The sequence below is a fragment of the Anser cygnoides genome, chromosome 8, assembly GCF_040182565.1.
Source record: "Anser cygnoides isolate HZ-2024a breed goose chromosome 8, Taihu_goose_T2T_genome, whole genome shotgun sequence".
Lineage (NCBI taxonomy): Eukaryota > Metazoa > Chordata > Aves > Anseriformes > Anatidae > Anser > Anser cygnoides.
This window is the reverse complement of record NC_089880.1, coordinates 9827051-9851531: the sequence shown is the minus strand read 5'-3', so window position 1 is coordinate 9851531 and position 24481 is coordinate 9827051. Positions and strand designations below refer to the sequence as shown.

Below are 24481 nucleotides of genomic sequence, written 5' to 3'. Positions count from 1 at the left end.
GTCAGCCCCGGGAGATCATAAATAATTTCAGCCACCAAGAATTCATGATCAGTCCCCATTAATAAAATTTTCTGAAAGCTTCAATTATATTTTAGTTTGCTGTTTTCTGGTGTAAACGTGTGTAGAAAAGATGACTTTGAATGCACATGGGGATGTGTGGCTCTGCATTATGCTCAGCTCATCCCTGAATTAGGGTATGGCTCTGCTCTCCATTGCTGTCCTGATGACCTTCCCTCCTGCTTTCCCCTATTTTCTGCATTTTCTTTCTTCGTATTCTTTGCTGTTTTGCTATTCGTTTTCTTCTGTGCAGTCGCATGTGCTACGCTGGATGCAAAGAGTCAGGCAGAAGGAGATGAAACAGACTCCATGAAGGCAGCAAGGGACTTCATTACCACCCCGTGACTTTGTGTGGGGAGCCTTCAGCTGCTGCTTCCACTGATGGGCTGTGGCACAGCACCCTCACTTAAAAGGGCGAGTACGTTGGCTCTTAAATGTAACATTTAAAGCAAGACAAAACAGTTGTCTTAGGCCAGAGTATGACTTAACTACAGCAACTGGAGCGACTGCAGTAATTTTACTTTAAAATTCTGCCATTAAATGAATTTCAAATTAAAGAGAGGAGAAAAAACAAGTTTAGTGTTATTGCTGTGCACTTTGTTAGGCTGCCAGTGTCCAGAACACACCTGCGTTATCACAGGCTGCTCCTCCAGTCCAGTTGGGGATAATTTGCAGTGCTGATGCTCTCTTAGAAAGGAGGTTTTGCAGGGTGTCTTTTGCCATTCTTAGCTATATTGCAAAGTTTTCTCATATCAGCCCAGAACCCCCTTGCTCTGGATTAAGCCAAAGTTTTGAATCTGCCTGCAGGGAAAAATCCCATCCTCTTTACAACAACCTTATATAAAGTGAAGGCTGTTAGTTTCTAGGCTAAACAAAATTGGTTTTCATAATGTCTCTTTGTGGGCCATTCCTTCAAGTGGTGGTGGTTGCTGCTCCCAGATGGGTTTTTCTGTCGTGTTTGTCTGTGTTTAACTCCGTGCACCTCACCTGTACATCAGTATTGCGGTCAGCACTTCTATCACAAAGATTCATGATTATACTCTCTGAAATGGTACTTAGCTTTATCAGAATTACGTTAGTGACTTCTGTCTGATTTTTGATATCTCTTTCAGCAGTATTGCTGCTGAGTCAGTAATTATGCATTTGTTTTTCCCTTGCTCACATGTTGACCGTGCTGCTCAACTGCTGAATTTCCTCTTACTGTTTTTAGGTCACTTCTCCACTTTTGAAAGATAATTTTGAATGCTAATAATGTCCTTAAAAGAGATTATGACCTCTCCTATTTGATGTTGTCTTGGTAACAAAATGGAAATAAGTGTTTAATTCTGAGTGGTGAGGCTTGGGTCCTTTAGTTATCCTGTCATGGCCTGAGGACTGTATTTGTAATTTGTGTGCTACATTGTGCAGGTGCATGTATTTCAAGGACTCCGAACTTACATTATTTTTGAGTATTTCAAATAAGGGTTGCGATTTCTGAATTCAGCTGCGGAAGTGATGGTAGAACCAGTTAGATGGCCAGGGTCAAACAGAGCTAGCAATGTTCCTGCCCAGCCTGGAGCAGAGATCTCTTGGGGTTCATCGGCTTGGAGCTGTACACGGACACAGGCGGGCCCACGGGTGCTGCAGCTTACTGTGCTACATAGTTAATGGGACTGTCCCGAGCAGTGTGAGCACTTTTCTCTGTCCTGGTCATTGCTTTGTTACAGAAGGCCACAGAAGCGCATCCAACGTCAGAGTTTGAGAGGAAAGGGTGTATCTGGAACTACTGCAGTATTGATGATCTCTGTTCCCGAAGTGTTACTTTATGCCTTAGTAATAGCAGTGGAGAGTAGCTCACAGCATGCAGTGCTTTCTAAAATAAGCTGGGTTAGCAACATAAGTTTTCTGTTAACTTACAAGTACATTAGATTGAACTAAGGAGGTTCTCTTAAAATAGCTGTGAAATTGTGGAGCAACCGTATCCTGAGATGGCAGCAGTAAATTCCTAGCTGTAGATTACTGGGGGGGGGGGGGGGGGGGGGCATTTTAGCTTCTGCTGAAAAGTAACTTTTATTGTTTTCCCTTTAGGAAACTGTGTTAGATAATATGGCTGAAGAGGGAAGTACGTGCAAGCTACAGGACACTCACATAGAGAAAAGCAGGCTGCCAAAGGCGACCTCGTGCTGCCCCTGGGCTGGCAGTCTGACTGGGCAAATCAACAAATTATCCAGAGATCTGATGGCTCTCCGCGACCAGCTACACGAGCTTGTAACTCACCGAAGGTCGGCATGGGAGGAGAAGGTAAGGTTTCAGGTGGTGTTTGTGATCGTTAATGACTTTTCAGATCCTGTTTTTATCAGCTCTCTTGCTGCACTCCATCCCAGGGCAGCCTCCCTGTTGCTGCTCTGTGTCAGCCTTGCTGCAGATCTACAGTAAGTTGTCAGTTTATGCCCACAGCATGCCAGGTGCTCTTTCAAACACAAAGTAGGCATCTGTCCCAGAGAGGCAGCGTGCTGAAACAAAGTAAGTGTTCTTGCATTTGGAAAGGATGGCATCAAAGGATAGAGGTTACAGAGGACAGAAGGAGAAGAGAAGAGGAGGAAATCATGGCAGCCCCTGGAGGGGACAGAGGCAGAAGTTGAAAGCGTCAGTAATGGTTATAGTGAGAAAATTAAGCGGTAGGTGTTCAGAGGGAAAGGAGGATGGGAGAGGCCAGAGCTTGTCATCTTTCACTGAGTTAGTAGTCTTTGAAATGTCTGATGGGGGAAGGAATAAGAAGGGTTTGAAACCTGTGAAGTGAGAGAAGGAACTGAGTACAAGATTTGGTGCAAGAACAGACTGACTGTGGGAGGCTTGCTGCGGAGGAAAGTAGGTGATACGAAGGAAGTGTACGTGGTATTTGCTGGCAGAGGGGTGGGATGGGGGGCACTGGGAAGCACCAGTTAATGTAGATGTAGGTGAATCTGAATATTAACAAGCTGGAATGAGGAGGAGATCTGATGGAGATGCAGGCATAAAAACTAGTAACTTTTTTCAGGCACAAAGAGGAAGGAAGGGTGCTAGAGAATCCATGAAACCAGTGGATGGAAAAGCGAAAGGAACAGTTGGGTCAGATAGAACAGTAACTAAACTGTCATTGTTTTGTATCTGTATTAACTCAAGAGTTATTTTTTTTTTTAATTTTTAGATTGAAGCATAGGTAGATGGGATTACAGATCAGCTGACAAAGAAAAGTAGCGGGTTGTCAGGTCAGGAGGTGTTCGCTCAAGAAGGTCAGGGTCTTGTGTGGGAAAAGTGCATGGAGAAGGAGCTGATCCCTCTCTTCCCCTGTAAGAGGGAACTAATTGGGATCAGTTGGATAGAGACAAGTAAAAGGAGCTGCGGCTTCACTCGGTGTGGGGAATTCTTCCCACAGGGCACTGGGGATACAAACAATGTACATGGGTTCAAAATCTGTTGGACGACACATTCTTGAAAGAAGAAATGCATCAAAACCTATCAAATATACAAATGTGGATTACAAGCTTAGGAAGCTGCAGAATACAAATCGTAGCAGGCTGGGGAATATTCTGAAGAAGGATATACACATATTTGCTTCGGTCTTGTAGTCATCTCTAGGCATTTGTCAGTTACTGTCAGTGATGGGGTACTAGACCCAGGCAGGTTCCTAGTGTGGTCCCATTTAGTTGTTTGTGTGGCAAAGTGGAGATGAATGTTGCAGGATGTCTCAGACTTTGAATTCTAAAGGTAAAGTTTCCAATATGTGATTTTCAAAGCAAGATACACTCTGACTCCTGTTATATATAACAATACATGTGGTGTTAAATATTATGTAATAACCACACAAACTTTTTATGCTTAAATTGGAAAATTAAGTCCAAGAAGGTTAACTGATGAATTCTCCATTGTACTGTGATGCTTTGATTGGATTTGGCCAGTCAAGTTCCAGCGTTCCTGAGATTCAGTGAGTGTCATTTGAGTATAGAACTGTGGGAACCAAATGAGGTGTATCTTGCTAGGTTGTTAAGAGGATGGTTTATCACAAGTGCCTCTGCTTCTGCATCCCCTGGAACAGAATCGTTTCGTAATGCTACGTGGCAGCATTTTGGAAAGCCTGGAGGTCAGATGTCTCTATATCAATTCTCCTTATATCAACCCTTCCTCTTATCGATGAAGCTGCTTACGTGTTGCCTTCTGTTTTCCCCCCCTCCTGAAGTCAGGATGCTTGCTGAATGCAGGCTCCTCTGTCAATTGTGCCCCCTTTAGTCTCCTCCCTGGAGAAATAAGCTTATCAAATCTTACCTTCGATGTTCTTTTTTCAGTCAAGCAGAAGCTATTGCAGTTGTTAAAGCGGTCATTATCTCTATCTTTCTATCTTGCAACACTGAGACATCTGGAAATTACCTTCTTTCTCACAATCGTGTCCACATGAGGGACAGTACAGTTTCTTACAGCTGTTGTGCCCACTGCGTTTGACTTCATGAAAACCGTGATAATCTACAGGGTAATTACGTCCGTTGTTACCCGTACACCGGCTGTCTGTGCCAGGCAATTGAGTGGAAACTGCTCTGAAGAGCAGGATTGAGGGCATGCGATTAAATGTGATGTTCTGGGGAAGAGTCAGCATGGTTTTTGAGGAGAGAAGTCATGAATCTAAAAGCTGTTGGAGCTCTTGAAGGGACCAGGGAGCACGTGGGCAAAGGAGGTTGGATTGACGTCGTTTACTGCATTTTCAAATGACATTTGATAAACTCAGATTCTCAGCAAGAATAAACTGCTCGTGTGAATGTCTTTCCTGTTACCCTTGAGCAACCAGCAGAGAGGAGGCGTCTGATCAGTCTGCAGAGGCAGTTTCCAGTGGGACCTTGTGAGCCTGTGCTGCTCCGTGTGCATGGTCTGGGAAAGGAGGTGACGAGCAAGATGCTCGAGCTGGGAGATGAGAGTAAATCACTGGGAGCACATGTGAAGGACGACAGGGAAGGATCGCCAAGGGCCCTCGTGGTACTGAGTAATGAAGCGGTAAAATGTCAGATAAAAATCGGATGGGAGATAAACGTGACAAAAATGCATCTAAAGGGGAAATCGTAATTTTTATATGTGTGTTTATGTGATCTGGCTGTCGTGGCATGTGAATGAGCTCTTGGGGTTATAACGATAGTTCTGCGGAAATGTCAGTGGTGAAAATAGCAAATTGAATCCTAAGAATCATAAGGAAAGCTGAAGAAAGAGAAACTTAAAATATTCCAATCCGTTCCTGGAATGCTGCGTGCAGTTCTGGTTGCCGTCTGAGCTGAAAGAGAGGTGTGGTTGAACTGAAAAGGCCCAGGGATGGGAAGGGGTGATGACCAAGTGTGAAAGGGTTTCTGTGCAAGGAACATTTGGCTAGATTTGGCTAGGCTAGGGCTCCTTGCACTGAAGGGGAGGCAGTGAACAGGGGTGTATCGCACCAGAGCAGGTGGAAGCAATTGTGCTGCTCTGCTGCTGCCCCTCTGTTCTCATGAGCGAACCAAAAGGGAACGACTGGATAAATTCACGAAGGAAAAAATTCATTGTTAGTGATAAATACGAAAAATGTTCTCTAGTCAGGGAAGTACGTCAGCTACGAACCGTTAGATTTTAGGAAGTTGTGTCTTCCAGTATTGTTATGTTTGTCTAGTCCTAAACTTCTCCCCTAGCTAGTTGCTGTTCAACGCTGTTGGAGACAGGGTGCTGGGTTAGAAAGAGCTTTGATGAAACAAGGTACAATTGTTCTTACTTTATATCCAGTTTTTCAGGGAAGACCAAGTGGGGAGAGTCCAAAAGAGAAAAGTGATGATTGTCTTAAGTGTGGAACATACAGGTTTTTGAGGGTCTTTATGTTAAAGATGGAAAGACCAAGGTGAGATATGAATCAATATCAAAATATGAAGAAGTTTCTGTGGAGAAAAGATTTATTTTTTCCCCCATGCCCTCTGTGAATGGGACAAGAACATGCTTAAATTACAACACAGATTCTCATTACGTACTAGGGAAAAAATTCCCAATGCCCAAGGCAGAGAAACATTGGAGCATGTTACCTGGCGAGCTGTGCGGTATCCATCCTTAAGCCCTATACAAACCAGGTTACAGAAATACTTGTTAGGGATGGATGGAGAGGAGTTGGACCTGCTATAAGACTGGATTAGGATTGAAACCTGAACCTTTGATTTATTGAAATACCTCTACCTAGTCCTAAATCAATCAAGTGTGATAATGTCAATGCTATGCCATGATGCGTGGCTTGCAGCGCTAAACGTAACTGTTTATTATTCAGAATATGGTATCAGGGCAATGTATCTATTTTTTGCAAGATTGATATTTTGTACACCGTGATTCTAGTAGTGGAAGCTATCAATCTTTAATCTTTTAAAAATTAAATAGGCTATTTTCCCTAGGAAGGTTTTGTTTTTCTCCCTGCCCGCAGCTTTTTTTTTGGTTATGTGCTTGGAATGACCCTGAAACCATTTCCCCTTTCAGTGACATTGAAGATAACTGAATGTTGCTGTGGGATTTGGGTGATTTGTGAAACCCTGATTAATATGACATTTTAACTGATATCCATCTGCAGGCAGTAATGTGTTTGGTATCTTGGAGGAGAAGCAGCATATGACATACCTGTACTGGCAGAGGTGTGATCTGAATATGGGGCTTTCTTATTCTTATCTCTGTTCTTTCCCATTCAGTCCTAGGTAAGCAATCAGTTTTTCTTCAGTGACGATATGGTGATTAGTAGAAGATCAAAAAGTTGAGTGAAATGGTTAAACTTTAAAAAGGTTTCTCTGCTTTGAAACAAATTTAAATGAAATATGAAATTCCTCATTTCGAAAGATGAAATCTCCTAATTTCAAAACAGATCTTTTAGTCGGTTGTTTTTTTTTTTTCCCCTTTCTAAATATTTATTATCTACTCCTCTCTTTGAGGGGGAGCTTGATTTCAGGCTGCATTAAACATCCGGCATCCATCAGCTGGGATGCAGATTATTTGACTCCAAATGACGATCTCTTCAGTTTTAATCACGTAAACGCTCACCCGCTACTGAGCTTTTGTTGAAGATTGGGATATGGTAACTTGGGATCTGTGTTCTCTCGGGTTTAAAAACAAGCCAGACTCCTTTCAGCTGGTGATACGATGGGATGGCACTTGCTCATGTGTGCATCTGTGAAGCATGTCCGGGAAAGAGTTTGAACCATTAATCTGAGCTGGAACGTGCTCCCTCTGCATCCAAGTCCTCTCCAGAAACAGCGGTGCCCGTACTGGTGTGCTTAGCCCACGGAGAGCAGAGATGTCACAGGAGGAGCTGTGGGTACCTGAGCAGCTGCTGTCTGGCCAGACTGCTAACCTGTGTGAAAATCAAGGCACGTATGGTGGGGGTGAGGGAAATACGCAATACCACTTTCTGCCCTGCGTTAGTGGTGCCCAGGGGCAGCAGTGGGATTTGAGCTGCCTACACAAACTTTTTTATAAAGCAAATTGTTCATATTTCATTTTCTACTGTTTGTTCTAGTTCTCCAGGCTCTGTGTTAATATGAAGATATTAGTGCAGTGAGCAGTTAATTATCCAGGCGGTCTGGGATGTGGGAGGAGAAGGAGCGGTGGGGAATAGTTCGGAGCATCAGCGTGTTTCTGCAGTCGGCGTGTTCACTGCCCTGGTCCCAGTATTTCTGTGTATTTGTATTTGAAAACCTCCATCTGGAGCACCGAGCAGCTGTCAGTGGAGCTTTTCATGCAAAAAGAAATTGAAGAACTAGCAGGGCCACAAGAGCAGCTTTTGGAAGTGCATGGTTGGCTGGGCACAGATGCCCGGGTAGGGAGGGGAAACCCAGGGAGATCAACAGAAACATCCATCGGAGGGAGCAGTGGAGGACAGGACATGGACGGGAGGATGGCAAGGAGGGACAAGGCTAATGGCTTTTATGTGTAGTTTGTGTTCAGTTAAATGTAGGATTACCTTTGCTGCTAATGGAACTGCCACAGTATTAACAGATTTAGGTTATTAGAAAGCATGGACCCGCTATAAGCAGTAGGAAGTAAGATGTTCATGTTCACTTTTTTTTTGTTGTGTTGGTTTATTTGTCAGCTTTTTATCAGTATTCACACTGGGAGAGGCTGCTTGTTTTTGGCAGGTGCCCATGGAGGCTGTGGTGAAGGCCCAGGTGATTGCTCCTGGAGGGCAGCTTGCTCTTCCTTGTGTTGGAGGGAGGAACGAAGCCATCTCTGTGCATCATTTCTCCTCTTAACAGCCGGATCTAATGTTTGCACTAGACCTGCAGCCCCTAGTTAGCCTGGCGTAAGTCTAGCATGTAAAGCAGGTGGAAAGTTACTGCAGATGAGCAGAGCTGGGAGGTTTTTGGAAGAATCTTGCTCACTTCTGAGGACTTCAGCAGGTTGGTCGGACTTGAATAGTCAATGCTAAGCTTGCAGCATACAAACAGATGAAAAAGATAAATATTCTTTGTTTGCAGATGTAACTTGCTCTGCAGATTGCTGAATGAGTGCTGAACTGTGAGAGAGACTCTATCTACCAGTTGCTAAATCAGCAAACTGATTTCAAACACACAAAAACTGTAACTGAAAATAAATTATCCAGCCTGACATTTTTCATGGGGCTTATGTATTCTAAAAGACTCCAGCTCCATAGGGAAGAGAGAAACATTAAAAACTAGAGTGCTGTCTCCTGTTTTGTGCGCACAACTCCAGGGTTTGAACTAAGTGTGGGTGGAGTATGTTTTTTCTTGCTTCCCAAAAGATGCAGTTTTTCCTTTCGTTGCCAAAATGCAGAATGTTTGCTCAGGTGACAGGATCGGTTAAGGCATAATCGATAACCAGTGTTAATATTTTACTTGCGTTATTTGCCAAGATACTGGATGCAGACCAAGGCAATGAAACGTAGTAAATGCAGCTGAAGAATTATACTCCAATAAATTTTAGATGAGCTTTATTTAACAATAAACTGTAAAAAAAAAAAAAAAAAATCCAATGAGAAAACACGTTTTGTAGCCACTGTAAATGTTTTAGTGCATTTTTAGAGAAATAAGTGTATACTTATGTTTTCACAGTTATGTTTGCACATAAAACATGGACAAAAAAGCGTGGAGGCTGGTGGGTGGGAATTTGAGGCACCTGTGACCACAGAGCTGCTGGATTTCTGGAGCCAAGGCTGTCTTGCAAGTGGTGAGCCCCTGGGACGTACGTCTTCTTCCACAAGGGCAGCATCACGGGGACATGCCTGCAGACAGACTGTGTTAAACACCACAGACGGCTGCTGTGTTTTAGAGCGGTTCTACCTGAAACACTATTAGTGAGCTTTACTGAACCTTTGCAAGTGTATTTTTTGGGATAGTAACTTCTGGAGGGTATCTGGCTTGCTTTTTACAGCACAGGGCTGACTGTTGGGGTGAGTTCTTCCTCTGCCAGCAGGAGCTGCAAGCATTGTGCGTATTCCACAGTACTGCTTGGTTTTGGGGTGAGCTGATAGGAGCTTGGTGCTTGTGGGAAAGAGACTGTTTGTATTCATGCACTCAAAGCTTAACTCCAAGGTTTTCCATTTGCTTAAAACATTGGCCTTGTCCTCTCAGCTGTCTGCCCTGAAATCGAGGGTGCTTGATCATAAGAGAAAAAAGTATCTGACTCATTTCTGATTCTTTGTCCCTTGTGCTTGTAGAAGAACTGACATAAAAGTAAATCCGTAATTTAATATTGTCAGATCTCTTCTTCCCAGACAGAAATGCATCTAAATAAGGCTCCAGTACACTTCTGAGCTCAGAACTCACAACTTTTAACTCTTCATCTTATCGGCTCTCTCAAAACCATGAGAACTATGTGATTTTTCCCTTTGCAGGCTCACTGTGGGCTCAGCCTTTGACTTCTGCCAGAGCCACGACGGCCATTCAAGCAGCCTAGCATCCGCTACAGCTGCTAATTCACCACCAAAACTGTCAGAGAAACTGCTTTCACTGGATGAATTTTTAGAGTCATGGCTTTCAGAAACGTCTGCTTTTTCATTGAAACTCTGAAAATGTTTTATTTTGACAAATTTCCACCTGAGGGTTACTGTTCATTTGCCTCATGCTATTGCTATGTTCAGGCTGGGTTGCTGCAGGGACCTTTGGCCGATGCACAGCTCCTGGTTCTCCAAAAAGCAGAGAGAGAGCCACAGGGCTGGGTGCTGTTGGATGTTCTGCAGTGGTCATTCAGAGCTCTCAGAGGTGGCAAGGGAGCAATGAAACTGAAACGGAACTAACTGAAATTTTACTGGTTTGCAGAAATCCCTTATTTTTTCATTTTCCTTGTAGTTTTTTTTTGTAAGACCGACTGTTTTCCGAAAATCTGAATTACCAGGTGATAATACCTTACTCTCATCAGTCTATTTTAGGAGTGCTTTGTATAAACATTCCTCTTCTGGGCTGCATATACAGGTGCTACATCGCTTGACTTTTCAGTTTCACATCCTGTCGTCCCAGAGCAGGATAATATAGAGAAGTGCTAGTCACAAGCAGCACTTTGGTTTCTGAAGTGGCTACTTTCACGTAGCGTGGAGTGATAGAGCTGTGCTTACAATGAAGTGGGGCCCTCCGAGCCGCTGCGTGTCACTTAGATCTGAGATGGTATCTCACAGCGTCACTGTTTGTCTCTGCTGCCCAAGATAAAAATTTGGAAGAACAAATTGAAAAATAAGTGAGCAATTTATTACATGAAGCAATACTTGTCTGCCGCCTTCTTTAGTAATTTGTCGTTGTCAGTGTCTTTTTCAAAGTAGCGCTGCAGTCTTCTTGCAAGTGCCTAAATCTAATCTAACAGACCGAAGCTGACGTTCTGCGCTTTTTCTGTATTTTCAGGATGTGCATGCTACAACATTAATTTGGGTGATTCTTTAGATGAATTCAAAGATTTAACGTGTAAAGATGAAACAAATTAAAAAGAAGTGCATTATAAAAGACTCATTCGTTATAAAAGACTGGTCCATTAGACTGGATTTTTTTTGGTTATTATAATTAGTAGAATGAAATAGGTGTTTATCTCTTGTTCCTTTTGCATTATCTCTCGTTCCCCTTGCGTTTTGGGAGTTGTGTGCCGTATGGGATTTTCACAAGCCTGAACTGCATCTCCCTGTAATCACTGGTAAAGAATATGCAAGTTTGCTCCTGCCTGGAGCTCTCCCACCTTCCCAAGAGCAGTGGGTCTGTAGTGGCTGGTGGGATGCCCACCTTCTGGTGGGCTTACACACCATCTCAAGAAATAGCTGAAGAGGTTTAGATGCTCTCTGGCTCTAGAGCACGGTGATTTTGGCAGTCTTGTGTTATGTTTGTGCCCCTGCTTTGTCTCTCTCACGCTGGGATCTTTTTAGCAGCGCAGAGGTGATGCAGAAATTGCTAATTTCTCTGAAGTCCAGCTACTGTTTCGGGATTTGTTCCTGGCTGGTTCTGCCAACAGCATCGCTCCAAATAATCCCATTATGTTTTTGTTCCCCTTCTGTTTTTTTCCTTTTTGAGTTCAGTTCTCAAAAGCTAAACACTGGGAAAGCAAACTGCTCATGCTAAAACTGAGATTTCAAAAATATCTGTAAGGCAGTAAACTTTTTTGTAGCGTTGTGGTGAGAGGTGTGTATCTGGAGGTTTTCAGCAGTAGCTCCCTTTCTGCTCGCCTCTGGCGTGTCCTTTAACAATCCCGCCCCACTGCAGCCCACGCAGTCCTTGGGCACAGTTCGCAGCAGCCACAGAGTTTGGTTGCTTTTGGGCCTAGGAGGATTAATTTCCCTTTCCCTTTTCCTCTGCGATAGGTATTCATGGGCTCAGCAAACAGGCAGTGCTCTTTATCAGTCCTGCACTTCTGTGTTTTGCGCTGGTATTTGCAGGTTTACTTTGCATTTTCTTGTAAAGACACTGGAAAATCTTACTGTCGTTCCTTTCCTGTTTTCTTAATCCTGTATCCTTTTCTTTCAGGAACAACGACAGAAATGTGGTATGCATCCGTGTGAGGTCAGGTTTCTCCTCTGTACGAAATGATCTCACTCTGGTGCTCTAATGAGCTCTTAAATCTTTGTTACTGTTCTTCCTCACTGCCTTAAAGCTTTCCACTGGAGAACAGTGTGGATCCCACCCTGAAGGCTTATGAGGTGCTTTGCAGTATTCAGAGTATAACGAAATAAGCACACAGCAGCGGTGCCTGGCCAGACTTCTGTAGCTGTTCTCGCTGGTTGCAGCTATGTGCATTTCTGATATTAGCGTTATATTTTTAGTTTCTCCTCAGAGAACTCCTCCCCCAGTTAAAAGCCGGCCTTCTCTTGCTAGATAAAGTAGGTGTATTGCCTCTCTGTGGCTTCCCTGTCGTTTTGTTTTGAAATGACAATAGGTGTGCCTGGGAGCTAACATGTGAATAGTGAGTGTCTTGCTTAAAATGCATAAGATGGAGATGTATACATTCCTCTCTAATTGCAGGAAATTGCAAATCCGGGCAAAATTTGGAATGCAGCTGCTTGTATAATTACATATTCTGTCAGTTGCTGTAGCTCAGCTTTACAACCCTTTTCAAATGTCTTCATAGTTTATAGTAGAAATAACGCACCCATTAATATTACTTTGATATCACCCCTTTTGTTTATTCTTCATCAACTCCAAAGGCCTAAGGTTTTTCCTCTTGCTGAATTTAACTGTTACAAGTCAGTAATTACATTAAAGCAAAATTTTGCTGCAGCTATTAGCTATTTGTTAAGCCAGAGCTTTTGAGTTTTCAATAAGAAATACCGCTGTATATACCTTGAACCAATTTGATCTGCTTACAGTTTCAGGTATTGGATATGTGCAAACTTTTATTTTTTGTGGCTCATGAAACAGAAGGTAATGGGATCATGGAAAAAGATGTTAGATTATTGATAACTTTTACTGTCTGCTACTGGTGATTAAGGTACAGATCGTGAGTCAGGGCTTAAAGAAATGTGTTGGTCCTGCTTATACCATCATCGTAACTATAAAACGATGGTTGGTCCTTCTTGAGAGGTTAGAAGAGTGTAATTGAACCAAGGCAAAGTTATTGCTGGATCGTGTTCTGTAAGTTCCTAGACAGATGTGGAGCTTTGAAGGTACAAGACGAATAAGACTTTTTTAGGTGAAAAAAGGCATAACAAGACCCGGTGGCTAAGGCAGAACTTAGCAAGAAGATGGACATTTTAAACCATAAATGTATTTTACTGCTGAAATAACATTGCAATAGGGTAGGGTTTTGATCAGCTGGAGCTTGTGTTTAAAAAAAAAAAAAGTTAGTTTCTAGAAGAGACCCTGTAGCTTATCAAAATGTAGTAGAACGCAGCAGAAATTACTAGGTGAAATACTGCAGCCTGTGCTGTGCAGAAGGTTAGACTACTTAAGCAGTTCATTTTGGCTTTAAATCTCTAAATGCATGTGTATTGCTATTAAATGGGCTATTTCAGAAGAACATCAAATCTCTCTGTGTACAATCAAGGATCACAGAAGAAGAAAGAAACCTCATTTAGGCAGGACACTGTGGGAAGTGTTCAGCTGTTAAAATAGAAAATGATGGTTTCCAGGGTTTTTAACTGGTTACTCTCTCAGGTTGCAGAAACTGCTGCAGAAAATTAAAAACCTTGAAAGCTTCTAGCAAAGAAGCTTGATTCAATGAGACAAGTTTTACGGAGCTGCAGTGCTAACTCTGTAGCTTTCTTAGGGGCTTGAAATGACATTTGGGCAAGTTATTAGAAGGCATGAATTGGAAATTAGAATAAGGAAGCAGGTGTTTTTACTCTAAAAAATACCTCAGTGTTGTAGTGTTTCCAGAATAGCTGATTGCAGAGACTTGCTGTTGCTTTATTCTTGTTTTTCTGTATAAGCAGCAAGTGCCTTTAGATACTTTTCTGAACATTGGGGGTCTGATTTTTTTTTTTGGGGGGGGAAGATGCTGCTCAGCAAGTGTTTGAATTTCGCAGGGCTGTGTTGTGTCCTGTCCTGTATCCCCCCGCTATGGAATGAAAGCATTTATCATACACTGAAGTATGACTTAACAAAAAAAAATAGCATTTTTTGTTAAAGGAAAATGATCTACTAGCCAAACTGTTATTTGTTCATTGATAAAGAAATGTGAAGCCCTGCCCCTACTTATGTGTGAAAAAGGATTCCCTTTTATACCTTCTGAGATGCACATGCACACAGTGTTTGGGTTATGACTCTCTGTTCTGTACAGAAAACAGCCACACAGACGTGGAGAGCTTTGCTCCTGGCTTGTTCAGTTCCTGCTCATCTGATGTAGTTTGGGGTGAACTCTGCTTGAGCATCTGCTTCCCCAGACGGACAGTGGTGGGTGTTTTTCAGTGCTTCTCTGTTCCTGTGTGTGCAGTAAGGTGCAGAAAGTGCATTTCAATAGCCAGTGCATTCTTGTACAGGCACACAGAAAGGTGGTGGGTGGGAATTCTGGGATCCCTGTGACTGGTTTTATTGTATTCCACTTTTATTTAATACTTACAGGTCCTTCTGCTATGCTTATAGTGGACTCTGCTCTTTCCCCTTTTATATTTTTGATCCTTTTGCTTGTTATTTCCTTTTGCCCTCTTTCCTTTTGCACTTGGTGCTGCTTTTTCCATGCAGACAGAGAGCTTTCTTAAAAGTAATCTGCAAATCCTTCTCTATCCTGCTCCCTGTATCTCAGATAGACTGTCAGCTGGGACTGCAGTTCTGCAAGGCTTTTCTTGGAGGAGGTGGTGGTGGAATAAACACTAGGAATAAACCCTGAGACAGAGCAAAGGGTATAAATAATGATAGTTTATAAGCAGTGTTATTTTAGTCTTTATAAAGACGAGTGTTTGCAAGGTTCAGCCGCTGGGCTGATAGGGATAAGTCTGCAAACTTCTAAACTAGCCTCAATTTGCTCTGCCTGTTTTCCAGTGGTTGGTTGTCAGGATTTCTGCACGGCATCCCTGATGGCAGTCTCTGAGCGATGCCCGTATCTCCATTGTTATCCCGCTTTCATTTTTTATTCGTAGATCTTTATCTATAACTGATGCTTGCCTGCTGGCTGAGTCTGCTTGGTATACGTGGAGATGGAGAGCTTGGAGGGCAGCTCCTGTAGCTGGGGGAATGCCTCCCAGTGCCGTGCTTGGGATGTTGCCATGCCCTGGGGAGCAGCTCAGAGCCAGCCAGGTGAGTGCACCATCTGGCCTGGCAGCCCTTTTCTATTTCTGCAAAATATTTTCTGTTTTCCCCTAAGTAACCATCTAATTCCCAGCATGTAATATTCCACTTCACGCTTTTCAGCTCCTCAAATAGAGGGGGCTGTTGTGGATATGATAGCTTTAAAGTAAAGCTTTGAAATGAGCTTCCTTTGGGAATAAATATCCTGTGAGTTGGCTGCCGTGTGGTGTTTTCACAGGAACTGGATGAGTTTATGAAAGGGGTTGGGCGATTACGCCCCCGATAGCGAAGGCAGTGTGACTTAGTGGCTTGGATATCGCATCCATTCATATTTCCTAATTTCCTTTCACTGCCCAACCCCAAAAGACAAGATCTGAGGTTTTTCTCTGTTTGTTCCTTGTGGCTCCGAGCACAAAGGAGCAGGTTGCACGGTGCTTTCTAGCAAGGACTGGCATCGCATTTTGTGTTATTTGTGTTGAGTGGGAAGGATAATTTGTTTCGTGTCATATGCATATGGGGTCTTCTCCATTCATAAGAGAAATGTGGGAGAAGTGAGTAGACAGATAGGACTGGAGGCAGAAAATGTGCTGTTTCTAGGCTTGTGCAGCTTGTTTTGGGAACAATAGCGTTGTTACAGCCATTTCTGCAGTGCTCTTGGAGTGATTTGAAGAGATTGTGTTTTAAAAATAGTGACATGATTCCAGTCCTTATCAGCCACTTCAAAAGGGGCTCCACAATTTGGTTTGCTGCTTGTTCCTCGAAGCTGGCAGCAGTGCGTTCATGAAATGGAAGTGCTCCTGTGCTCTCACCTTTCTTTTCTTCCTTGAAAAAGGTGTTTGGACCTGTTGTTGCTGCATCCCTAGCTCTGGTGGCTTCCTTCACGTATGTAACTGAGTGGGGCACAGCGTTTGTTTGCTTTTTGAGGCTTTCGGGTTGCCACGTGAAGTTTTTCCAAGCTGAATTATTGACATCCAGCGTTTGGAAGATTGCCACTTTTGTTAGGTCATTCCTGGAAATGATTTAAATAATGTTATGTGGTTTTCTAGATCTTGTAGGACCTTTTTAGGATGTTGTACATTTTGACCAAATTCTCCCCAAGTCTGTTCCCATCCGTCTTGCTGCTTAGCAGAAAAAGAACATTTTTTTTTGTCATTTTTATTGCACTTTTCATTAGCAAGCTGTTAAAACTCAGAGGCAGAGCAGCCTCGTGGGGATCTTTCTGCGCCACGCAGAATGAGACACAAAACCCCGGGCAGCTCATTAGCAGCAAGGTGCAGGCAAATGCGAGGGAGCTGAGGAAGCCACGGCAATTAGGAAGGGCTGGAAGGGCTGATATTTGAGGAGAGATTGGATGAGCTAAATGGATTGCTCATCGTAAGCAGTTGGTGAGAGCAGACCTCCCACAAGGTGGGCAGCTGGAGGCAGGGACTGTCCCCATGACAAATGTATACAGCACCCAGAGAAGGCGAGTCTGGGTAGTACTCTTCTGGCCTCAAAACAACAGAGCATGCAGAGAAAGTGGGAAGCAGCTTGTGCAAAGTGTCAGACACGTTACCCTTTCCAAGAAGTACTCACCAAACCCATCGCTCTAAAACTTACTCAAAGCTAGAAGATTCCCAGGGCTGAAAATAGCTGAGGTGCCACTGGCTACCCTTTTCATCCAGACACCTGCCTTAGGTAGAAGAAGTTTTAGAACAGGTGGTGATGGGGAAGCTAACAGTGTCCGTAGGAGTGTGCAGGTTTGAGGTCCCTCCTGTGCATCAGCACACGAGTCAATACACTGCAGCAGGGACCAAGCTGAGCTGCGTGCCCCTTGTTTCTTAGTTTCTCATCTTTCCCAGTGGATTTGGCAATGCGTGGGTTGGGCCCACCCTGCTTTGGCCTGGCTGTTTTCCTCAGTTGGACCTCAGCCTTAGTGTGTGTTGTTTTTTTTTTTTGTTCGTTTTTCGAAAAACAGCCTTGGTTGTGGTCCTGTCCCTGGGAGAAGGCAAGGCTACTTGTGCCTTGTCTTCTATAAAATCGTTATAGTTTTCCCTTTAGCTTTTAATTTTTAATGTGTTTTGAAACCTGAGGTAGCCTTCTGGAAGACTTCCAGAAGTCAAGGAGCAGCCAGGGCAGCGTGGCCACTCTCCTGTCCCCAACGTAGTTGTTGGCGTGGTGAGGCAGGGCTGGGGGGCACCAGCAGGAGGAGGACGATCCTCAGTGCCTGTAAGTAACCGCTCTGTTGTACTTAGAGGTGTGCGGAAGTGGTCTGAAGAGCTAACCAGATCGGTACCCGCTCCAGAGCGGGGTGTGTGCCAGTTGGAAGATGTGGATTTCCCATCAGCTGATTCCCTCAGTGTTTGGTGTGGCTTTTCTCAGAAAGCGCAGGGTCCCTCTGGGATGAGGTTGTTCCTGTGGAAGTGGAAACGATGATTACCTTGTTGTATTTATTCGGGGAGGATGCGCAGCAGTTGTCAGACAGCACCGTGAGCCTAATTGGCAGTCGAAGTTCCAGCTGCTAGATTGAGACTGAAAGGATAGAGAGGGGCAGGCACAAAATGTTGAGGCTCCTTACCTTTTGTAGTGTGTTTGTTTAATGTACGGTGGTCTGCCGAGATTGTTTTGCAGTGTAGAATAATCATTGTGTGCTGACTAATGGGAGATAGCAAGCTGTTAAAAAGCATCAATTAACCATACAGGAGGGAGGTTATCGAGTGTTTTCACAAGTCTTCAGGATGTGAAGAGTAAAGAACATTACCTGAAGGTAACCTCTAGAGACTTCAGCTGTTCAACAAGGGTATTTGTGAACATATGTGGTTGCAGAACTTACTTTTACCAGGAAGAGCAGAGCAAAAAATAAACCAAACTAGTTATCCAACTCCAGATTTCTGTGATACAAATAGTGCTTTACAAAACTTGCTGTCTTATTTCATAGCCATTATATTGAAATTTTCTCTTACTAAATTAATCTAGAAAATTTTCTGTCCCAGAAAATGTTGGTTCTCCTTACAGAAGCTTACAGAAGACAGCATGTGCAGTGCCATTCTGATACTTCTGTTTCCCTGACTGCTTTACAGCTAGGTTGTTGTCCTTGTCTTTACAGCTGCTCTTGCTTCACTACAGTAATTTCTATCGCAGCTGTTCCTACGATGAGTTAAAACTCAATGCGCTTACTGCTGAGAGTAACGTGCTCTTCCATCGTGTGCCTTGCACAATAGGTAATAAAATTCTCCATTTTTGGCTGGTATGAAAACGTATTTTTCATTAGGAGTACTTTTATACAGCCCTACTAGTACTCTGCCTGAGTTTAATGCAAGAAAATAAATAACATTTTGTGGACTCTGTTTGCTTGGTGATTTTGTTCTTTGTAAGTAAGAGGAAATGTTCCCTGTTTTGGATTCCGGTGTTAAATCCACTTTGTGCAGACTTCACTTGCCATTTATTCATTGGCAGTGGCAAGCCCAGATAACATAGAATTTATTTTCTCAGTTTTGTTTCTTCTAAATTGTTGTTAGAGGATTGGTCAGCAGCTATTCTTTTTGCCAACAGCAAGAGATGTCCTGGGGTTCCTTAGGGATTATGATAAAGAGGGACCCTTGGTTCTTGAACAAGGGCAAGGAGAGACTTCTCTCTGCTACAGCTCTCTATTCAAATGCCTCAGTCAACAGAGGTCTCCTTTAACAGATGGTTCTGCGTTGATAAAGCCTTTAAGATGCTAAGAAAAATTCAGAGGAACCTACTCCTTTTCTGACTTGATTGATTTTCTTGATCTTTGTTGAGGGTAGGGAGGGATAACACATCAGAAGACTCTGGAGAGGATTAATTACTTGGCTGCCAAACAGATGAAGATAACTCTGATAAAAGACTTGGGATAAGTGAACGAAGCCCTCGCTACGTTGGTGTCAGTGGAGGAATTTAGCTGCAACTGCAGCTCTGAGTGATCTCTGGTGTTTGAGATACCAAAATATCCCTGACCTTACAGATGACTGGTCTGAGCCCTGACACGTGAGATACCAACATCCTAATGCAGATCTGCAGACTGAAAATGCCCAGGAGAAGTTCATCTTCACCCATGGCCAGGGAAGGAAGGGGCAGCAGAGCAGCTGCGAGGCTGGAAGGCGGGGTGGCATCAGCACTGAGCTTTGGCCGAAGGATTCGTCCACAGAGCTGCAGTGGAGCATTTCTTGGTTCGTTATCCTCACAGTAGGAAACAATGTCTTAATCTGAAGCTGAGTATCTAACTTAAATTTTCATCCATTTGATCTTGCTGTGTCTTTGTCAGCAAACTCTGGTCTCTCACCGCCTCCTCCTTCACTTTCAGGATCTAAAACAAGTTATGTCTTAAATAGAATATTCGGAGCTCTTCAGGTCTTATAAGGCGTGTTTTCTGGGCTGAGTCTCACTGGGTGACCTGCCTTTGAGTGCTTCTGTTTCCATGTGTTTTTGTTGTTCTCTGAAATTTTGCTGGTTTTCTGCTGAGCTGCCTAGGCAGCTGGCTACCGCAGCAGAAGGCTGTGACTCTCCCTTGCCCATGGCCTTTCTGCTCTGCTGCCAGCTGTGTGGGTTCGGCTGATGGAGAAGTGCAATGGAAGAGCTGTGACAAGGTAAAACAGGAAATGTTTATGGGGCAGGGAGGGGGTCAGGATGGCCCCTCTGTGGACTGCCACGAGCCAGACTGCCTTTCCCCACCCAGGATTCCCCCCTGCGATCTCTGGGTCTGTGTTGAACTCCACCACAACCACCACCTGGAGACTACACGATGTATGACGTGCCGTTGGACCACGAGCCGTTTCCCCGAGGGACCTGAGCGTAGGGTACCTCTCCGTATGGATGTGTTCCCACTGACAGCTACGTTTGGAGATGAGTCACTGAATTCATGTTTAATCCACTTGTAAAATTGGCAAGGCAATTACCATCTTGCAAGTTCTTCAAATCAAATTGTTAGAGAACATTAAATCAAATGCTTTGGAGAAACCCCAGTGTATACAATTGCTTTTACCCAGACGGTGATTCTGTCACAAGAAAAGCTTTGTTTTATTGGGCCTACCTTCAGAGAAACTGTGTTGCCTGGTGTTCATTTTGTTCTCAGCCCATACTGCTTTGTCTCTGCTCTACTATTTTCATCGTACTATTTGCAACCCCATAACGAGAATGAAGGAATTTCTAGGTTATGGTTGTCGTTCCTACTTTCTTGCTTTGCCAAGTACAGAAAGCATTTGCAAACTTAATTAATGCTGTTAGTCATGAAGCAATTAATCTGTTATGACAACACGGTGGCTTAAAGCACAACGGTGATGAAGGTCACTCTGCTAGACCTCCCTTCTTGCTCCGTGTGTTTTGCTCTGAAGCAAAACCACCCACTCGGCAGCGTGAGGGATGAGTGCAGAGCCCTTGGGTATTACTCATCGGCGGAGGGGTTGCTGGACTGTGAAGCTGCAAACAAATTACCACAGGCAGCTTTCTGGTCTCTGGTGCTGCTACCTGATGGAAAGCGTGTGTTAGCTTAATTCAGATTTCACTGCCATGCACTTGGGTTTACACTTGGCTCCCGTCTCTTTGGTACATCCTAATCCAAACTTGACATTTTGTGTTGTTTCCTGGTGTGAGTTTTTCACAGAAACCTACCTTGCTCTCTCTTTTTTTTTTTTTTTTTCCCCCCCTCTATACAGGTGAAAACAAGAGCAGAAGATCTACAGAAAGAGGACTTCGCTGCTACTGTTAGAAAGATCCAGGAAGCTGTGGAACTGAAACTGCTAGATCTTTCAAACTTGTGTGCTCCAAAAAAAAATAAAATGCATGGTTTGTGCAGGCTGGTGTATAGAAGCAAGCATTCTGCCAGCAAAATAGGCTTCAGTAGATCTGTATCCAAGGAGCCTGCTCCAGCTGTCAGTGCTACAGAGGTGATCAGAGAGCTGCAGATGAGAGAGGCCAGCCTGCAGAGAGAGCTGAAGCAGCTGCGGGAGGAGTGCAGGCAGAGGCTGGACGAAATTGCAGAAGGGTTGGACGGAGTGATTTGTATCTCCCCTTGAAGAGATAAAGCTGGACTGAGAAGAGCACAGGAGTAGACTTATTTGATCAGAACACATTTGTGCAGCTCGGTATGGGGGAGTGCAAGGTGAGGAACCAAATGTGATTTCTAATTTGTAAGCCTGGGAATCATAACTTGTTACTGCTTTGTGACTTGCACTGGTGCCATAACCTTGGTGGTTCTCTCTGCAGCCTCTTTATTGCTAACCTTGCCAATTAAATTCTGCAGCAGGCCTTAGTGGGAGTGTGCTTAAATCTCCCTTTCATCTTTCAGATTTCTAGTTCTTCTGCCAAGCACTGGGCTGTTTCAGAATGCTCAGCTGCCAGACACGGCATATTTTGAGGCTGCAGATTGAAGTACTAATTGCATTCAACATTTTCCAGCAAGTGGAAGTGTTCATTAGTCAAAAGAAAATCCAGGTATTGGAGAACATGTGAAGTACCGAGGCTCAGAGATTGGAAATGTTTGAGAAAGTGAGCTATTTTAATTCATCTGGTTTGCATATTTGTGGCAGCTATAATGCAGTCACCGTAAGGAAAAACAAATGCATGATAATAAATAAGGCAGCACACCGTTTTCATTTGCTGCTGTGATGCACTTCAAGTAATTGGGTTCTCAAAGAGAACAAACTAGAAACCAGTTCCACCAAGTTATGAGTCACAGGGAGGTAAGTTATGGATCTGCTGTAGGGAAGTTTCTGTAAAATAGAAGCATGGCCCTAGCTTCCAAGCTTGAGGAGTCTCCGAGCTCTGTCTCTGGAGGCTCCTTTCAGTGGAATATGCAAATGTTTTTCACTTGGCATGCATTTCCTGCCCTTCTCTGTTTTGCTTTCACCAAGGAATATTTTTATATTCTAGTTGTACACTTTCAGGAATAAATGAGTATAAAAGAAAACAGTTCGCTTCTCATTTTGAATTGCCGTGAGCAGTGGGCTTTCCTTGGTCTGGCTCCGTCTGCTGTCCCAGCTCCCTGGTGCTGCTGCTTGACAGCTGTTCTTGGCTCCCTGCTCAGCCAAATGCGTGGCCCAGCTTGTTTCTCCAAGGACCAGGCTTGAGCAAGGCTGGTTGGAAGCGCAGCTCTCAGCTGGAGATCCAACTCCAGACAGGATCCAACTCCTCTGCAGGTGGGACAGCCCCAGGAGAAGGGTGTCTGTGTGGGCCACAGCCAGGGATGTGACTCTGCCTGATGGCAGCTGGCACCGGAGGTGACAACGTGGTCCTGGAGCAGAAAACCCCCATGGGCTAGCGGGGTTCAGCTCTGGGGCGGATGGCCACAGGCTGCTGCTGCCGCTGGGAGAGCAGACCTGGCCTTAAAATGCCAGTCCACATTGCTTTGTTCTCCAGCCACCTCTGTAGGGGCAGGGTGTCAAGCGCTGAACTGTTTGAAGCACGTGTCCCCACTGTTGGTGGGTACAGCCTTGGGAGCGCGTTGGTTCCAGGGCTGCTGAGACTGAAAGCAGAAGAGCACTTGCTCAGACACAGGCTTCACAGAAAAGTTATTTGTGAATGGGAAGGAAACCAGTATGTCCTAGACCTAACAAGGATGGCAGCACCCGTCTGTCTCTTTCTGAGCATTTCATATCCTCCTCCGGCTTTTATCCAAGGAATTTTTTATGTAGCATCACGTTTAGGTTTAAAACATTGCTCTCAAAAGCTCCTTTGTTCTCCTGGGATTTTCAGCAGAGACGAGCGGACAAATTTTCTTTAGCAGGGAGAGCGAGCTCGGATTCAAGTGCGGGTCTAGCTCGCAGCTAGCTTATCAGGGTTGTCTTAATGCTGTATGCCTCAATGCATTATGCTGCCATCCACTTAAACTGACAGTAGAAACTCATGAGCTGACTTATTTCCTAGCACCAAATATTTGTCAGCACGCAGCTCTTAGTGCAGCGCTTTTCGGTGCTCCTCCAAGGATCCCCCTTCAGCAGAGACCGGAGCTGGCAGCGCGTGTGCCCCTGCTTGACCCCCAAGAATTATTTTTCTCTCTGGTGAAATGTAAAAATGATGGTGTGCTCTGTCCGTATATATGTGTGTGTGTGCTAAGCATAAAAGTTTCCACAGTGAATCTCAGACAGCTGCATTTACTGCACGGCACAAATCACTGGGGCAAGGTGGCTGTGTTATGGATGGGGAACTGTCAGCAGATCGGAGCTGCTCCTGCTTGTCCTGGCGTTAATGTCTCGGCTAAAGCTGAAAGCAGCTTCACAGAAGATAGCACCAAGGGTACAAAGGCTGTGCTGGCATCATCTGCTTCAGACACATTATGCAAGGAGCCGGGAGAGATGTGGTTGTAATTTTCTGGCACTGATTTCTCGCCGCCTTTTGGTTCGGGTACCAATTAGCAGTTTGAACAAGCGGATGTTCTGCAGTCTCCCTTGAAGGTAAGCACGGCGTTCTGGGCACTTGAGGCTTTGAAACCAACACCTGCAGCCCCCCTCTCTCCTGTGCCCCTCTTCTCAGGCAGAAAAGTGAACTCGGTGACCGTGGTTGATACAACCAAGGTTATACCTAACGGAGAGATGTTTGTCACCTCGTACATTGGCACTGGAAGCGTTTGACTTCACTTGTGCATGACCACATCACAACCCGCTGGTTTTAAAGGCTGCAGTGACCTTGGACAGCAGGCTCGTCCCTGTGTGAGTGTTGGAAGATGCTGTAAAAGGAGGGCGAAGATGTCTGCACCGGGGGCGCGTGGCCAGCAGCGAGCAGGCGACTCCGCTTGGTCCCTGGCAGATGCTGCGGCAGGCGGCGGATGACTCAAGCGCAGTACATTTCATCCATGGGCTCGAGCATGCTCAGGAAATGTTAAGTATTACTTCACTGAAATTGGAGAGTGTTGTAAACAACCCACTACAGACTGAAAGGCAACGATACAAGCTGTTAAATGATTTGTCCCTCGCCGTTATCACCAGGCTTATTGTGTGTTTCCTTGTGGAAGCAGGGATCTTTGTCCTAAGGGAACTGAAAAGGGAAGGGTGTGTGTCTGGTTGTTCAACTAAAAAGAACAACAGTGCTGGTGATGCCTTAACATCTGGAACAGGCAGCAGGGGTGATTTTTCTTTTTCTTATAAGGAGGCTGCAGCAGTTGTCCTTGTTGGTGCATCTCAAAGGGAGATACTTTGGTTGGAGTTTGGTGCAGGGTTTCCAAGTGAGTTCAGAAAGAGAGGAGCCTGGTGGAAGCGATGGCCCGTGCTGGAAAAGCAGGACACAGGGGTTCTGCCAGCACCCGCCAGGGTGCTCTGCGTGGTGCTGGGGTACACTCGCTGAAGCCAGGCTGCCTTACTGGT

At 44.4% G+C, this 24481-nt stretch overlaps 1 protein-coding gene across 5 annotated transcripts in view; it reads left to right on the top strand.

Moving 5' to 3' along the window:
* TEDC1 (tubulin epsilon and delta complex 1) overlaps nucleotides 1-21612 on the top strand; it is a 69379-nt gene extending 47767 nt beyond the window's left edge. For all 5 annotated transcript variants that reach the window (XM_048080235.2, XM_048080234.2, XM_048080233.2 and 2 more), the window contains 2 exons: nucleotides 2125-2337; nucleotides 20840-21612. In XM_048080235.2, the coding sequence (XP_047936192.2) occupies nucleotides 2125-2337; nucleotides 20840-21199 (573 nt within the window). In that variant the 3' untranslated portion in view covers nucleotides 21200-21612. The remainder of the gene's footprint in view (nucleotides 1-2124; nucleotides 2338-20839) is intronic.
* The last annotated feature ends 2869 nt before the right edge of the window (nucleotides 21613-24481 follow it).